Source organism: Bacillus rossius (genome assembly GCF_032445375.1).
Source record: "Bacillus rossius redtenbacheri isolate Brsri chromosome 9 unlocalized genomic scaffold, Brsri_v3 Brsri_v3_scf9_1, whole genome shotgun sequence".
NCBI lineage: Eukaryota > Metazoa > Arthropoda > Insecta > Phasmatodea > Bacillidae > Bacillus > Bacillus rossius.
This window is the reverse complement of record NW_026962012.1, coordinates 12,240,166-12,258,662: the sequence shown is the minus strand read 5'-3', so window position 1 is coordinate 12,258,662 and position 18,497 is coordinate 12,240,166. Positions and strand designations below refer to the sequence as shown.

Below are 18,497 nucleotides of genomic sequence, written 5' to 3'. Positions count from 1 at the left end.
TACATTTGCGAAGTCGTGCCCATGTACCTGGCAACGATAGTTAAAAAAAATCGGAGTAATATTTTGGTCAAATGGAATTACTGTATTGAGGGATATGTGGTATTTGTTTATTCGTATGTAAGTAATAAATCAGTCTTAAAATCAGTTAATTATTTTGTCTTCCTCGTTCGTATTCTAATGGAGATAAATATCAGATAAGCATGTGTTACTTGTATCACGACATCTCGGTATTATTTATCAGTAATTAATATTTTATTTTTTGTTAATTAATGTGCATAGGGCAGTGCACTAGACATCACTACCTGTGTGTAGTGTTGCGTTACACTTTTTAACGCATTAGAGTTCACATAAAATGATAAATCCAAAATTTCGTTTAAAAGTATAAATATCAGCGATCAATTTAATTAATGTCCAGTATAACTCAGTCAGTAAAACACTCGAAAATATGTATAGGACCTGTTAACCTAAATATTTGTTAACAGTTAAACTAAACCAAAATGTGTTAGTGTGTTTTTTTTTTTTTTTTCCCGTATGTTAGAGGTATGGGACATCAAAATACGCATCTGTCGCCCATTGACTTTAAATACAGAATTATAAACTACATATTGTGAAAACATTCTGCAGCAGTTATTGCTGAACGGAAAAACACGGATGAGAAGACAGACAAAATGTGTTTGGTAAGTGATTTTTCGTCAAATGAAATGGAACAGGGCAGTGCTTATCAGAATGAAAGTACAGAACTACTTTTGTGCAAGGAAATGCATTTTACAAAGACATTTCAAGATAAATCACCTTTAAATGAAATAGATCTTGCTGACATGGAAGAAATAGACTTAGATTTAGAGGCCAGGCCCCTTTCAAATGACGAAATTTCTCTTGAAGGGCTGAAATATGTTTCTGGCTATATAGCTCACCGTTTCAGAAATAAATATCCTGACCTTGGCACTACGGATTTCAATTCGGAGGACGATAGCTGGATACATGTACAATCAAAGGGTAACTTAAAATGTCCCACTAATGAATTTTTTGAATTAATAAATATCACTGAAATGTGTTTTGATAATGTTCATGGCAACAATTTGTGCAAAAAAGAGCGGATTTTTGAATCACTGACTAAAATTATTTGCGGAACTACTGAAAATAAATATCCAGAAGAAGTTATATACTGTTTTGTCAGGACAATAACGTATATGCTTATCAAGTATTTGAACATGAAATATTTTAACGAACAAGACCAAAAACGCAAAGAAAGAAATACGATGAGGAAAACTCTCCTTTAAGATTTTTCAGCGTGATAGTGTCCACTTTCCTTCACCATAATATGTATGTTCATAATTTATTTACGATATTTTTTAACTTATATATTTAAGAAAAGCATTTATTGTGAATATCACAGCAATTATGTAGGGCTTAAGGTATTTATTGTATTCCAAATATTTAGTATGCCATTTTTATTGCTTTTATTAAAAATAACAAATATGTTAAAAATGTAACATAATTGCGATATTTTTGTATTGCTATTGCAATTTCGTTTCTTGTAAACATTATTGTAGACTTTTTCATATTGAAATTAAATTTGCTATAGGGTTGTTTGTATTTTAATTTTACAGTTATAAGATTTTTTATATGTTGTTTACTGTTTACAAACATTTGAAAAATATTTCCTTAACCATATTTCCATTTCCATGGCAATAGTCTTGTTAGCTTTTCAGGTAACTCTTCTACATGGATGATAAGATGGTGCGACATCTAAAACATATCACACAACCTTTACATAACTATTAAACTAAGAGGTTTTTTCTTTACATAATATTAAAGCACAATGTTTCCTTGTGGCGTAGGTGATTTAGAATTTCCATTTACATATCTAGAAAAATGCGCTTTCAGAATGTTTTTTAACACACAGTGTTTCGGAAGGTTTTTGAAGAAAAAAATTGACTACGCGTTTTATTTTTTTGCAGCTGAATTCGGGCACGTGCATGAAATATAATTAATCCGTAGGAAGCGCAATGGTTTAAAGTATTGAAGTTGAAGATTTGAAAAGGTTTATTGAAATAGTGTGAGAGAACGAGCGAGTTGAGTGAGAAGATGTGCGAGAGTGGCAGAGGTTAGCTCTCAGCCACATGACGTTGTGCGCAGTTGCAGACAAAAAAATAATCCATTCCGCCTGCCCATGGCGAAGGATGAGTGAAAGAGAAACCTGCTAAACCTTCCCCTCCTCCGGGCACGATAGAATCGTATCGGCTGTGTGTTAGAGGGAGAGCGAGATACAATCTTCGAGGTTCTGTTAGTTACCGCTAGATGGCAGGCCGCAGAGCGACCGCCAGCAACACCCTTCTCTTCTGAAGGCCATCTCGCCACTGACGAGCTGGAACTAAGCTCCTGACCTCCCTACATAGTAACGGTCACCCACATAGGCATCTAGACTCTTTAGTGATCATATGATACAAAATTCATTGTTTTCGGGCCTGTGACCGTTTTTTACAGTGCACCAATTGCCTTAAAATTTAACACAAAATTTCACAATTCAAAGATAAAATAACAACCATGTTAATTTCATAAATTTAATATTTTTTTGGGTTCTTTATCTACTTAACAACCAATAACTTAAATATATATATATATTTATATGGCACATTTATATATTCATATATCTATATGGTACATGGATTATCCTTGCCAAGTCGCTCAAATATTCTGCATGGCAAACTCACTGGCCAGGTGCTGTGTTTAAACAGCAGCCACACTGCTATGGAATAGCCAGTTATACAATGATTTTTCAGATAAACTGAACTTCTGATTAAAACTTCCGGTAGGCTTCACAATCTAGTATGGCAATAAAAAAATTCAAATTGAACACACCCTGGCTTACACAGATATCAAAAGAACAGACATTAGGACTTGTTTAATATTTTTAAAACATAATTAACTGAAAGGAAAAATGGATTTTAATGTTTCATATTAGCTGGATGCACAATTAGCATGTAATGAGTGTCAAAAAAAAAAAGCTGGAATAAACAATGGGCATGTAATGGCTGAGTGAAGAAATTCACAAACAATGACTTGCTCTAGTACAAAGCATTTAAGCTAATATGAACACTGCCAGCTCCAATAGCAGCAGACTACGAAGTAGCCTCAATCGGATACAAACATCAGTTCAACCATCTCTCGTTAGGTTGTCAGTGGTTTCCCAAAATACTGTCTAGCAAATGCTGAAGAGGTTTCCCCAATTTCTTATCCAATTTTCCCTAATAGTGTTGATGTATGTCAGTTTCTAATGGCTTAGCTATCCAGATCATATGAAACTAAAAAATAAAATAGGTTGGTAAGGATTGATTTTGAGCATGCAGTTGGAGGTTTTACGTAAACGGCTGCCCGGAGGGTTCTACTGGTACCGAGAGCAAGTCGCGTGAAGTGGCATAACAAGGACGCCACTGTTCTCACAGCTTCGAGTGTTAAGTCGAGGGACCTTGATGACATCATCCTTCAGAGGGCTACTAGACGTTTCCACGAGTTAGCCACGACCTGCGATGTGAGAGGCTGGTGCCGATACCGGCGAATGCGCGGAGCGACACAGGAGTGAAGTGTCAAGGGCGAGTGGTAGCGGGCGACGAGCGAAGGTCTCCGTGTGTGAAGATCAAATCATTGTGGATGGGTGAGTGAGTAGTGCGAAGCAGTGTGGTGAGACTGAGGTGAGTGGTAAGAGAAGTTCATTAGAAAGTGGGGAGAGTAAATAGTGGACTTATAAATGTGTGATTGATTTGTGAACAGTCACTAAGATTGGAGTAATTTTGGAAAAAGTGTATATAGTAGTTAGTTATTTGTGCTATCATTAAGACCTGTTTTTCCCACTCACAAAATTATGTTTTAGGATGTTTATATATTAATTTTGTTTCTTAAGTATTAACTAATTGTAATCCGTCGCAATCTTAAGAGTCAGGCGAGCGGACATGTCATTGCACATCAGCTCTGTAGTTTTTCTGTGAAAGACTGACCACACGACGTGGTACTGTCGTTTCACTTATAAGATAGCAGGCCACAAAGCCTTTTAGCTGCTGGTAGCAATAATTTGAACACATGTTTGTGTAAAGGCATTACATCTAATAAATGATCTGCTAAATGACATGTTGTCATGGCATAACAGCATGCCCAACACTTAAAGGCCCGATCATTTGTGGTGGTATAAAACGGGGTTAGTCCTCTTGCTTACACAGGCAACGGCATGCCCTGATGTAGAGAGTTCGTCTAATCCATGAACCCCCTCAAATGGTGGCACCCATTGCATCATTACTGATGCCGCTATAAACTTATCACATAGACCGTTATGACAGCAAGGTTAAATGAATTAACAAATTGAGGTTTGATGCCTCAACATTTAGTTCACTAAGAGACCAAGGTCTTAATGAGATGGAGCTGAGAAGGAATAAGTCATTTCCTGCACAAACCAACAGCTCACGGAAACATCCACCACATTTATCACTTGTGAAAAATTTTGGTTTAACCTCGCTGGAACCATAACAAGCAGAGTGATCCGACTAGTCAAACACCACTGCCCTCGTTAGATAACTGTTGCTATCTCAGTTTTTAATGCTAGTTTAGTGTACATATATAATATTAGAACATTCTAGTGTAGTATTGTATTATATACAGTAGTTACAATATGTTTCAAATAAGTTTTTGAAAGCCTTGCTTCAGAGTGATGAGCAAAATCACATAATTTATTAAATATATTCACAACTGAGAATCATAATCTGCTTAGTGCAGAGCTTTGAAAGGTGTTCCGGGAAAAGGGACAGCACGTCTTGTGAGACGAGTTCATTAGAAGCCGCATATTTATGCCATTCCAGGAAACAATCTTGACCGATAGCCTCAATTTTTCTTATCCACAACTGCAGTTTTCTCCTAAATGATGCAATTTTTTCCAATTGTTTCAAGACGTGCATGTTATTGCCTTGCAGAGACCGATTCAAGGCATTCCAGTTTGTCAAATATGTCGCACAAATATTCTAGTTTCAGCAAAATGTCTGGTTCGGCAAAGTATCTGGGATTTTCATCATTTTCCTCTTGAAAAAAAGTTAGAATTTCTTGATGTACCTTAAATGGACAGGATAAGACATTTCCAGGTGAAAGCCATCGTGAATTACAGTAGTACAGCAGGGCTGTGTCTTCCGCTCCCATGTCCACGCATAGTTTTTTAAACAGTCTGGCTTTCAGCGGCCTAGTTTTTATGTAGTTTACTATGTATATGAGAAGTTCTAATATCAAGTTCGATGCAAGTGCTCCCTACGGATGATGCAATGGGTTTACAAAGCTCTAGGTGCTTCACTGCGAATAAGTGCTTGAAATCCTCCATAGCAGCCAGACATTGATAGAGCACCATCAGTACATACACCGATACACTTTTCACAATCCAAATCATTTTCTGTTATAAACTTGATACGAATTTCAAACAAGTCTTGAGCCTTTGCGCTTTCAATGATACTTTTGCAAAATAGAAGGTCTTCAACGATAATTTTATCCTCCAGAAAGTGTACATAACAAATACTGTCAGAAGCCTTAATGAGTTGCAAATCAAATTACTTGCCTTTAATTTTCTCTATTAATTGATAACTGAGATCCTCCGCTATATGACGGATTCTTCGAATAATAGTGTTGTTAGATGTACCTTGGAAATTAGTTGTGCCGCCGATTTTCCCACCATAATACTAACCACGTTGAGAGCAGCCAGTAGAATAAGCTCTTCTGCGATGGTGTGAGTTTTTTTGCACTTCGCCAGCCTGTATGCCACTTTGAAAGATGCTAGCCATGCATTGCTAGGTACTAAGGCTTGTTGAGTGTACATTTTTTTTTTTTGTTTTTGTAAATCTTGCAACTTCCTATTAAAAAATTCACTAGATTTTGAATGGTCTCAAGATGTCACTTTAGCTTACTTGGAAACATACTCGCAGGTGCTAGAATTTTCAAACAGAGCACACACTGCTGTCTTTCTTCATTGTATACTTCTAATGAAGTAAAGCTAAAGTACAAATAGCTATCATCGTATTTGCGATATTTACGCTCCCCCGCCACTTTTTGATGGTGGATCACTCTCATTTAAACTATTGACTTGCTTATTTTAAAAAATCTTTCCACTTTACGACCAAATTTTTACGAAAACACAAAGCAACACGATTAAAACAATATAACTGACATTCACGTGCTAGTAGTTTGGCACTCCTACTTAACTAACAGCCCGTGCATTCAGCCAAATGTTGTAAAAGGACAATATGGGAAAATGGTAAAGAAAACGCCAGACAAGTAATGTCAGCGAACCTGGTGGCATGGAGTGTCACTACGTTTCTTTAAAGTGTGAGATACTAGTATAGTAGTGGCACCTAGCGGCGTAGAGAGGAAAATAGCTAGAAAGCAATGCAGTAATGCCTCTTGCGCACGTAAACATTGTGAATCAGCTGATCAGAGATCACAGTTTTTATGGCACATTGTGGAGGCTCCAGGCCTCACATCCAAATCAGCCGATTTACATTTATACGTTTACGGAACGCACGGGCAGTTAGTTAGGTACAGGTGCAGAAGTACAAACTGTGATGCGCACTCTCATTTCCAAATACAACCCGAGCGTGAGTACAGGTGTACGTTGCGAGTGGTGCATGCAGCACGTGCAATTTTTTATTGTTTATTTGCGAATATAAGTAACTTAAGCTTCTGGAGAAGAGAAAACAGAAGCATCTCACGGTGCCTGTTTACTCTCCATGGCGCCCCAGGGCACCACGGCTCACACTTTGGAAACTTCTGGCTTAGTGTTTACCCAAGTGAAAAATTAATTACAAAATATATATAGTTACATCATTTTACATTTTTGAAGCAAGTTTTCTCATATTCTTATCTGTAACCTAAGAAGAATTTACAAGGAACAGTTACCTTAAGTTTTAGTTTTATCTTTAAGTACATTAATTTGTATGAAATGAAGACTGTATATAGCCTTCAAAACACCTGTAAGATATTCCTACTCTCAGTGATTTTACTTTTAGATGAATGAGAATTACTTTGTTGAAGCAACTTACAGTTACAGAGCCTATATTTTTGTTCATAAATATTCAGTACCTAAAAATATATTACAAAAAAAGTGTATATCAAACTATTACTTGACTGTAAACTACCATATTTGTCTGAAGTTTCATTTTTAAATGGCAAGTGTAATATGAAAAAAAAAAAAAAAACATAGGTTTATAGATAGAGATAGGGTTTTGCAAAGTAAAATTTAAAGCAAATAATTCATCAATTTTTAGTTATTATTTTAACACCTATTTTAATTACAGGTTTATTAAAATGTTTATTTAAAATGTACCTACAATGAAATGCCATACCTGATCAGCAAATTTGAAAGATTATTGAACATCCAAATAGTTTTAAAAAGGACACCAAATGTAAACATGTGAAATTTAACTTGCTAGAAAACAGGAGTGTAAACTGGAATGTAAACCTACAGTAATTATAAACTCTTGAGTGAACTAAAGAATTCAGCCAGCACAATAATGCGACCTGGCAGACAAAGTCAACAGCAGGAATCCTCCCGAAAAAATCAGAATTTGAGCGGATTGAATGGCATCTGGTTACAGACTGTGATGAACTCCCAAATTAAAGGCTTTTCACAGTACCACTGAACAATTATTTTTATGATGATTTGATTTTTGGGTTTATAGTGGCATCTAAACTATTTACTTTGGCTGACCTGGTCAAATGCTGGAAGCAGTTGATGGATTGATTGATTGGATGGATGGATGATGTCAAAACAAAGATAATTGTTTCCTCTGTTAAAGTTTATTTAGCCAGCTCATCCTTTAATCCTTTGAAAAACTAAGCAGAAATAATGTGTGTGAGAAAAATTTAATTTGACTCTTTCTCCACCAAGAATTGATCAATTGATAATGGAGCCAAATCTATGCATACATTTTTCAAAATTGATTCTGCACACGACTACTGAAGATTTCTTTCCCCCGCACTGTGAATTATTCTGCCACATAGGTGAAAATGTAACAATTTTATGTAGTTTGCTTCTAATAATTTGAATTTCTCAGTTAAGAAATTCAGACTCAATAGACCTATAACTATTCTTTATGCAGTGATTAGTAGGAATGCAGTAGAAGATAAAGAGTTCGTGATAAAAACCAAGCAGAAAGAGTGATAATTGTATACTGCAATACTGACCATTCTTTAATGATTTAGTTCACACCAAGACCTCAAGACCTTCAAGTTATATTAGGAAGGCAAACAAAAATGTTTTACATAATAATTAATATAATATATAAAAAAATGTAGATTTTACAAAATCTCAGACATTAAAATAAATTGTAAATATAATATTCCTTGTTATTGGCAAAATGCAATAATGTGTACTTACCTCAGGCACTATTTTATTTAACATCATTTCCATGTCATCCCTAAAACAGATATGAAGCAATATATTAAGCACAGAAAAGTTATTAATATCCAAATAACTATAATGTTAAATTCACAGAGTTACTACAACTATTTTACTAAAAATATTTAAAAAAAAAACTAACATACTATTACAGAAAACATAAGTTGATATAAACAGTAACTAAGTGAAAAAAAATTATAAATTAGTATTAAATATGATATGAAGATAACCAATAATAAAATTGTTACCTTACACATTTAATTAATGAATTAAAATGTTATCACAGTGATATTAATGCCTAATCCATAAATATGAAGTTTTGTTACATTTAAAAGGTTTAAAAAATAAAATATACTCTTTTTCTATGGTAGTAAGTGGCATTCCTAATTAACAAAAAAGGAAACTAATATTGTAGTTCAAATACTGTAGGCCAAGTAAAACATTAAATAATTATAAATAGTCAAAAAGTACATTAGAAGTACTTAAAACCACACTAACAATATGACTTCTCTCAATAAATGTTCAAATTATTATAGTTAAATAAAAATCTCTTATGATTAAATATTTGATGATGTCAGAAAAATTTGTATTTGCATTTATAATAACAAAGCAGAAAATTAAAGATAAATTTGCAAAGGATAACATTACAAATAATTATATGGACTAATAATAGACAAAATAAACAAAGCTGTCTAAATACAGAAAGTTTTACTGAACTTAACTTTCAATATTGCATTTTTACAGAATATACTAATATATACTGGTAATAAATACCATGCAGCATTTTTATACATGCAGTTCATACTCTATTATTTCAACATGAAAGATTATCACAAACTACCAATTACTTAATCTAAACTTAAACCATCAAAAAAATTCTCCACTCAGTATATAGTATGATGGTACTATTTGACATTTCTGAAGGTAACAATTAGTCATTACAGTATGTTGTAGCACATAAAAACCAAGAGAAAAAAGTTATTTTAAAACTGTAAAACATGTTTAGTGAACTGGATGTACAAATTTTAAAACAGCTAAATTAAAAAATTTGAAATACTGTTCAAGATAAGACATCACTTTTTTTGACCAGAGCTTCAGCTCTCAAATAAAATAATGACAGCTGAATAGTCATGTAATAAATAAAACATAAGATTCATGTAGCACCAGACTAGGTTATCATGTAATAAAATTTTGTTGATTTTATGAGAGTATTCAGCTGTCAAAGTCTTAATATACATTGCAGCACCTGTCAAAAAATAATCTATCTTGAGCAGTCTGGATCCAGATTGAAAGGTTTGAGCTTTTACTGTACAGACTAGTGCAATTTTTGTGGGACTTGTATCTTTGCATAAAATATACAATATACATACATTGTAAATCTTAACACAGAACAGGTTAGGTAAATAATTATGATTCTTGTTTCATAAAATAATACACCAACAAAATTATGGTTTCAAAAATTTTGTTAAGGGTAATATCAAAAAAGCAAGTAGTTAAAAATGTGGAATTTGCATCATTTATTAGTTAAATTTTTCTGGCTGATGAAAACAAATTTTCATAGGCTTGTCAATGAAGCCAAAATACTTTAAATACCTCAGTTATCGTGAGTATTGGTAGTATAGAAGTAAAATACTTTCAATTCTTGTTGATTATCAATATGTTTAGAGTCAAGTCAAAATGAATGAATGCTAAACTTCTCGAATAAAAATAATTCATACACTTTCTTGGGCACGCTAAATTTCAGAGAACATGCACAACAAACTTTCCAATAAACACTCTCTAAGAAATTTAAAACTGCTGGTAACGTAACCAGTGGTGTAGTTCCAAATTTTACAGTGCCAGAGCTCTTTGTATTGAAGACTCTTTGGTTCACCCATCCTGCTCATAAAAGCAGGGGGTCCGGGGGTCCTCCCCCGGGAAATTTTGAATTTCCAGGTGCTAATTGAAGCTATATTAGCAAATTTACTGGCAGAAGCAACAAAAAGTTTTTGTTAACATAAACTTATATGGAGGTATTAATTTAACAAATATCGGCGAGTTTCTATTAATTTCACTTTTTGGAAAATACAAATAATACCCTAACATGTTTTTACAATACATAGACACAAAAAGGACAATTGGTAGATTAAGAGACATAGTCATACATTATATAACAAAACTGTAACCTTGCTACATGGCATTGTACAAAATGTCTGCAATTCAAGTTAAGTATTCAACACGGTTTACAATAAATCAGCAAAAACATTTTTTTCAGTATCTTGGTGTTGCCCTTTTGCTACGCGGGTTCTCGTATCATCTGCTGAACCGTGCGATCTCAGCCACGTTGAAATGTAAGGCTCAGGGTTCCAGTCTTTGAGGGAGGGTCCATGCAGTTTGATGAACATTAGTGATGATACATGTGGTATTAAAAGTCTGTTTCTGGTAGGAGATACAATAATGTTCATCAAACTGAACCCCCTTTCGCACTCAGCTGAACTACACGCAATCAGTTTTGTGCAGTTCATTAACACATTTAGTTCTCTGGGAATACAGCGACTGTTGTCAAGATAATCCCGGTAAGAATTTTTTATCTTGGCTTAATTAAGTTGGAATCGTGTACAAAGATTCTGTATATCCTCTTCGCCATACCCTACAGGCAAATCGGCTGGCCATTGATCACAGTAAAGAACTTTTATTTGATTCAACAGAATTTCATATGAAACGTTCTTTGTAACATTCTCGGATGACGCTGACGTTGACTCATTGCTAGACATGGTTGTAAACAGCCGCTTTTTCAGGTTAATTGCAATGCTAGACAATAGTTGTTGCTGGTTAATGGATGTCATTTTCGTGTTATCGGTTAATGGTATGGAACAAAACTGTCCTTTCTTGGTCGCAATTTGGGCCTCTAAAATTTGAGTGCCAGGCTTCTCTTTGAGAGATTCAATGAAGCGAATGCATCGCTTAATTAGTTTGTCTGCATAGACAATAGAAGCATTTCTGTTTTGTAGATTCTCAGAAAGAATGGCTAGTTCTGCTAAAATGTCATACATTATGGCCAAATCAAGTTAAATCTGCTTGGATGAAAATCGCTTCAATAAGCCATTGTACATGCTTCTTTCAGTGGAAGATTTACTCATATCTACTTTGGCTTTTAAAAAATGGCTGAATAAAGAGCTGTATCCAAACCATACCGCTGAAACTGTTCGGAACGAACTGGCCACTCACCTGGTTGACAAAATACGGCCCATTTTATTAATTACTTGGCCGAGCTCTGCAGCGCACACCGCTAATTGGCGTTGATTCATTGGGGACCTACTGTACAAAGTATATAATTTGTCCATAAATATGTGAAAATGATTCACACCTGCTACTTCATCAACAGAATCGGCTAATGCTAACTCAAGTCGGTGATTCATACAATGCCAAATTATAATATTTGGATACTGGGAATGAAATTTCTGAGCTACTGCAGAGTGTTTCCCAAGCATAACACTAGCACCGTCACTTGTAAATCCTACCAAATGTTGTTTGAGGTATTCACTATTAAACCCGTGTTTAACAAGACAGCATAATAAATTTTGAAAAATTGTCTCAGACTTTTGATTAGAAAGTTCTACTAGATCTAAAAATAAACAAGAGGGTGGTTGTTCTTTGCTTATTTCACATCTCAAATAAACTATTAACACAGATTTTGAACTTAGGCTGGTTGACTCATCCATTATAATTAATATTTTCCCAGACACAGCCTTAATTTGTATAATAATCCGTTCCTTCATTTCTTTAGAAATATGCTCTATAATTTCAACAGCACTATATCGAGACTGTAAACCAACACCAACATTTACCCCATTTAGCTTCTGAAGTTCAATTAAACCGAAATGGTCACTCTAAGGTCGGTCATTTTGCGCAATGTAATAAGCTTATCTAAATGTTGCTGTTGTTGAATCATGCTGAGCTTTACTCATAGATTCACAAACATTTTCAATTGATTGTTTTTGAGATGTTTCAACAATTGTCTGTGCTATACGGTGAGCATTAGATTTCTTGTGTTCGATTATTTTTTTAAGTAGTGATTTAAGCTGATCTGATCTGTTAGATCCGTAATAATTAACTGATTATGAACGCCATTCATTATCAATAGAAATTCGCTCTATTTTGAATGCGCCTAATTGAGTTACCTCGGAACATACTTTGCAGCCTAGCGTGCCTTGCCTGCAATCAATCCATGGGAAAGCTTCTTTTTTCCTTGACCACATTTCTTCATTCAAAACATCTGGCCAGTGTAGCAGTTCCACACTTTCAACACTACTTGCAGTTGCAGCCGCACAAGAACTATCTTCATCTTTCTTTACGAGTTCATTATCGTCTCTAGGCGAGTCATTGAGTTGATTATACAGAACCGAGGTGCCTGAGATACATGTATCAACACCAGCAGTGGAGATATTTGAAGCACCAACACAACTAGTAACAGGGGCGGCCCGAGAAAAGAAAGAGGTCAACGTTTTTTGTTTCGGTTTTTGTTCCATTATTACTGTAGATAAATTGCTAATAATGTTCAATTTTTAAAACAACTATCTTCCTCATGCTGTGTAGGTAGTTCACTGACTAAAAACAATAAATTATTTGCTAGTAACATGGCCATAAAAAACTATAACGCACAGCACTTAACCACAGTCTACAAATACGCGCAAATTAACGGAATAGAAAACAAAACTGAACCAGAAATGTAGCCAGTGTCGGTGTCGCAAAGATGCGGTGTTTAGTTTTGCAGCTGCCTTGTAACTGAATAACACAGAGCTACGTCAACTCATTTCACGGCGCAGTGCGCACGCGCATGGTGTGCCTGCCAACCTCCTGCCTCCTCCTTAAAAATATCCTTAAAAATGGAGGGGGAAAAAAGTCACACACAAAATAAAAGATCGTGGTATCTTTTGCTTGCAGTTTTGTTTTTCTCTTTTAATACCACGACCAGCTGCACGTTGCAAGCGAAGCTTCGGTATATAATGCGGTAAAATAATAGGAAGTTTTAACTCCATGTTTTAGTGCAACCGCGCACGCACAATGCCAGCTTTACATATTTGTAAGAGATATTCAGTAAAGAGCACAGTAAATTACGGGACAAGAGATAAAAAAAGGACACGCGTGCACATCAGCAATCATTTGTTTAGAACGTTTATCGCATATATAATTATATATATATAATTTTTTTCCCCCCACCAAAAGTGGCGGAGCTTCCGCTCCTGCCTCAAGAGCAGTGGCGGAGCATCGCTCCGCTCCGCCACCACTACAACCCTGAACGTAACCTTTCATGATGAAATGCATAAACTACAATTGAATATTGAATTCTGCATTACCAACAACACACACTGTCAAAAATTTTTATTAGTTTAGCAACAACTATGTTGTGCTGGAAAATATTTCAGACTCCAGAAACATTATTACTTAAGGAATAAAGAGCATAAACATGTGACAACCCAAAATTTTTATTGAGTTAATTCAATATTTAATAATTTTCATTACAATCCTTTTGAGTAGGAACATAAATGAGAAAACATATCTTATTTTCTAAAATAGGAGACTTGTTGCAGTGGTCAACATACTGTAGCGACGATCAGCGTTTCCAACCTCTGAGCTACCAATCACCACTCAGAGAGACTTTATTATGTTCAAACAATACAAATAACAAAAACAAATAATAAAAGAATATCAACAAAGCTGATTTCAAAAGATTACCAAGTAACTATATAAAGTATACATTCCAGATGCATTCCACTTAAATACATCAACAAAGCAACTCAATCCCCACAGTTATAAGTGACTTCAGGATTAAAACATAAATGAAAGGAGATTCCTGATAAATTTTTTTAAAATATGTTTTACATTAGTGATGGGCAGAATGATTCAACCGACCAAATTGAGTGATTTGATTTAAGTCCATATCATTCTTTTAGTTCTGATCATGGGATATGGCACATCTCAAGAGTCATAACTTGTTCACTCTTTCGAGTATTCGTTACATCTTGAGCTGGCCTCATAGTTGTCACTGGGCTGGTAAATATCTGGTAGACGTCTAGCTGTAAACTATTACAAAAAATGTGTATTTTCAAGCTTTCATAGATACATGTAGAAAACAAAACCTAGACAATACATGAATGCTAATCCTATTACCAATCCACCAGTTTAACCATCTTTCAAAAATCTTACAATAATGTCATGCCCAGAAGATGGAAATAGAATTTATTTCTAATAGGGAAGTCTATCATGTCCGCCGTTTATGTTGCACTGATGTCATAGATGTGTCGGAACATAAATGGTCACGCTGTTGTTTTTCCATGATAACATCATACTTGTAGGGTCACTAACTCCAACTCCTTTATATGTTTTCTTTTATCAGTTATTGTTTATTTCTTTTTAGTGTGGAACAATATGGGAAAATGTATAAAAAAGAAAACATATTACAAAAAATAAAGAGGCAAAAGCGAAGCTTACAGTAATTTAGGCTATCATGCTGAATGAGGCATACTTGAAGAAATAATCAAAAGGCTAATTGAAAACATTTATATAAACCAAACAACTTAGCACTGGAGTTGGTCTGCACACAATGCAGTAATAACTTCATTTTTTCTAACACCCAATATGATCATTCCTATCACGTGTAATGTAAACTGAATGAAAAAAAAAATTACATAGACGCACGCGCGCGCGCACACACACACACACATATATAATTTTTAATTTGAAACTAACTGGCCATATCATATTTTACATATGTTTCAAATCTCTGTTAAGCTAGAGAAACCAAAATATAGTAATTAAATTTGAGATTCAAACAAAAACAAATATAAGTCTACAAGTAGGCCTGAAAACAATTTATCTGTTCACCTAAGCTGTGTGCTACAGCACAACCACTTCATTGACGGTGTTTTATATTTTTAGAGATTCCTCTCTTTACTCCATGATGCAGCACAGTTATGACAATGTGAGATGAGTGACATCACCAAACCACTACTTCATGCCATGATTCTATAATATAAAACAGGAAGTCTGTATCTGTACCTCTTCTACAATACACAACTGATGACAAAACCATTTTTAATTTAATAATAAAGAATCCAGATGCAACTTTGGAAAATCTAAGTTAAAAATACTTTGAATTTAAATTCTTAAAAAATGTCTAGGGCCTGTAAATTAAAGTTTCCTTCATCCTAAAGAACAAGCTTAACATTTTTATGACTATTCTAAACCATTAAAATAAATTTTTGGATATAGAATATGACTATGAGTAATATGACCAATTTGAAATTAGTTGAGACAGCTTACAAAACAGACAGGGTCAACATGCTCCCTATCAAACACATGGCTTATTTGCTCATTCCATAATCAATAGGTACTTAATATAGCCGAAACTAATTAGAACAAAAAATATCAAGTTTTGTAAGACAAGTTTATGCTAAGTACTTCTATAAGAAACTGTGTAAATAATCACAAAAAAAAATGCATATGTGAAACAAACCATTATATGAGTAATTTTATGACTATTGTTATTGTCGCTAATTTTAAACAGAAATAAATATAATAATAAAAATATACCTAGAACTAATTAAAATATTAAGTTTTAGACACAAACTTTAATCACAGACCAGTTAGAAGAATTACACTTTAATATACATTGGCCAACTAATGCCACATAATACGAACATTAACATAAGTACACAACAATAATAATGATATTAAAAAAAAGGAAGATAAATGGTATATGTTCTCTGTGAATTATGAAATTATTATTAATCTGTAATAACAATGTTTCGATATACATCCTGAATCTTGCAGCAAATTTGAATCATTATTTAGAACATAATTATAAATTTATTATTTCATTCACATAACTTCCTTACTGCTGATTTAAATCATAAAAGAATTTGAAACCTATGTTTTGAACATTTTACAATGATGTAATTTTTTATATAAATCTCCTAAAAATTATTGGATGATAATTTTTAATTTAAATGTATAGATTTAAAAGTCAAAATATATTTGGTAAAAAAAAAGGTACATCATAAAAATCCTAGATACATTTAGTGCTTTTCTGAAGGAAAAGTTCAATGTAGTGTTTTATTAAGGAGACTTTTGGTTCTACCAGATTCACTAGAGACAGCACTTTAATTGCTGTGCACACAGTACCAGGGCCAAGTTATGGGACGATTACCAGATTTGTCAAAATGTAGTGGTGCAAGAGTACTCAAAATTTAGATTTGAGTTTTAAGTTCTCGACTAGAGCCTTATTTTAGAGCTCGAAAAATTTAAGTAGTTCATGTTTGGTCTAGGGATGTAATCAAACATCTTTAATACAAACCTGAGTAACCTAAGCTTATATAACCAGTAATTGAGAAGCTTGTACATAGCAGTTCATAGGAAAAATGATTAGTTCATGCAGAACTGAATAAAAAGGTATTCATTACAACTTAAGTAACCTTCAGCATGCGCTGCTTTTAATTCCTCACACCATTTCATTATTAACAATGTAAATTATGAAATATTAAATTTTCTAGCAATAGTGGCTGGTTTTACATAATTTCATACTGTTATTTATGATTACATTTTTGTTTGGGCGTATTTTCAGTCATTTAGTGCATCGTCGTCATAATTTTGTTTGTTAACTTATGCTACAAAAACCAAACCTTGGTATACTTCTACGCAAACATCACAGGGTTGGAAAAAAAAAAGAACAGATTTTTTTAAAATTACATTAATTATTTTGGTTCTCAGCATGTTCAAATGAAAGCCATACAACATCCACTTTCTGCCACTTATTTATTTATTTAAATTTGTAACATGCCCACCAACAGTCACTGGACTCATATGGTGGGCATGACACAATACAGACAAGGACACGCTATCACTGCCAATGCATGGACTCCCACCCCCGTCGGTGCCACAGCAGGAAAGACATCCGCAAATGGCAACACACGAGCGCGGAGTACCATAATTCAGCAGTGGTAACACCGCATACATAATAAGCAATCAGAAAATAATAAACACAAAATAACATTTAAAAAAGGCACAAATATTTACAAAAATTATGGTGATAGTAACAAAAAAAATTGCAAAAACTTTCAGAAAAACTTAAATACATCAAGTAGTTACAAATCAATAGGTAAAACAAAGTAAATAAGAAAAATTTCAGACTAGCAAATACTGGCAATAACTTTTACAAAGATTATAAATTTTATTGAAATTAGAGATAAGTCTACAAATCATATTCTTTTTATGATATGTACATAGGATAGATGTTAAACAGCTGTTAAATAGAGGATCTCTAATTCCAGTATTATCACGATATCAAGAATGTACTTACAATTTAATTTTGAACAATAATAGTTTTTAATAAATGAAGAATCAAGGTAATTATGATGATCAGATAGAGAATCTAAATTAGGTAGAGAAAAGTTTTCAAGATGAATTATTTTACATGATTTATTCTGAATAGATTCTAATTTATTACTATCAGATGCATTGATAGAATTCTAAATAACTGAACAATATTCCAATTAAGATCTAATAAGTGATAAAGTAGCATAGAAAGTAATAAATCTGATTAACACTATGTTCTATTAGAACTAGTAACTAAGTAATTTACATACAAGTGGAAATACAACTTAGAATCTTATAGAATGCCCAGATCTTTTAACACTTTCAAGACGACACTCGTACGTGATACGAGCAGAGTACTTCAAACTGTCAGTCGGCACTCGTATACTATACGAGCACCATATTTCTGTTTTTTTAATTACGTTATCTCGCATCTTGCACGAGTGCCGACTATTCTGGGTCTTATTTTAGTTCTTTGCGAGTCCGTTTGTGGCTCCAGTTTACAGATTCGTTGACTCAGGAGGCTTGTATCGTTATTCTTGTACATCGATGCGTCAGTTGCCGACTGCTAGTCTTTCGTTCACCATTAGATTGCGCAGTGCCGTATTTGTTTGTGGCATGTGATAAGTAAACGTATTTCTTTTGCTGAAATATGATATGGATGATCCACGAGAAACTGTAGATACATTTGTTGATGATTCTGGTTCAGATATAGATAACAGCGATG

At 33.9% G+C, this 18,497-nt stretch overlaps 1 protein-coding gene across 1 annotated transcript in view; it reads right to left on the bottom strand.

Annotated features, from left to right (window-relative positions):
• Positions 1 to 18,497, bottom strand: part of LOC134542559 (UPF0047 protein YjbQ) — a 44,336-nt gene that overhangs the window by 13,517 nt on the left and 12,322 nt on the right. The window contains exon 3 of the mRNA XM_063386921.1: positions 8,399 to 8,438. Coding sequence (XP_063242991.1) covers positions 8,399 to 8,438 — 40 coding nt within the window. The remainder of the gene's footprint in view (positions 1 to 8,398; positions 8,439 to 18,497) is intronic.